Raw genomic sequence first — 465 nt, 5'->3', positions numbered from 1 at the left:
CTTCTGACGGACTTATTCTAGCTGTGCTATCAGAACCGCTGAGCCGTCTCTCTGGGTCGGTACATTCTGATCTACTGGTTCAGAACCTATCGGTGGACGTCACCTTCTTCTTCAGCTGGGTGTGCTCCTCGATGAGCCTCCTCGATCCCTCCACGTCGGCAGGAAACTCCTTCTTGGACAGCAGCTCCTGGAAAACACAGAGAAGCCGTCAGACGTCGGGTTCGTGGCTGCCGGGGAGGTTCTGGAGGCGTCTGGGTCGAACCTGCAGGTCCTCCAGTCGCGACAGCAGGTGGACGGCGTTGGACATGAACTCCTCCAGAGACACCCGCAGCTCCATCCACTCCTCGTGGTTGTAGTCCAGGGAGCCCTCGAAGTCGTCCGTCAGCTGGGACGGGTCCACCAGCTTGGACAGGCCCTCCACCGACACCATGCTGGTCTGGGACGGCACCGGGAGAAGGTACCGGT

At 60.2% G+C, this 465-nt stretch overlaps 1 protein-coding gene across 1 annotated transcript in view; it reads right to left on the bottom strand.

The window, feature by feature from the left end:
- The window catches only part of LOC103373287 (kalirin-like), a gene marked incomplete at its 3' end in the record, with an annotated part of 70530 nt that overhangs the window by 53033 nt on the left and 17032 nt on the right, over positions 1–465 (bottom strand). The window contains exons 3-4 of the mRNA XM_008303136.1: positions 263–436; positions 104–187 (exon numbers count right to left, since the gene is read on the bottom strand). Coding sequence (XP_008301358.1) covers positions 104–187; positions 263–436 — 258 coding nt within the window. The remainder of the gene's footprint in view (positions 1–103; positions 188–262; positions 437–465) is intronic.

Source organism: Stegastes partitus, unplaced genomic scaffold (assembly GCF_000690725.1).
Source record: "Stegastes partitus isolate 25-593 unplaced genomic scaffold, Stegastes_partitus-1.0.2 Scaffold1941, whole genome shotgun sequence".
In the NCBI taxonomy this organism is placed as follows: domain Eukaryota; kingdom Metazoa; phylum Chordata; class Actinopteri; family Pomacentridae; genus Stegastes; species Stegastes partitus.
The sequence above is the reverse complement of the archived record's forward strand: the minus strand, read 5'-3'. Positions and strand labels throughout refer to the sequence as shown.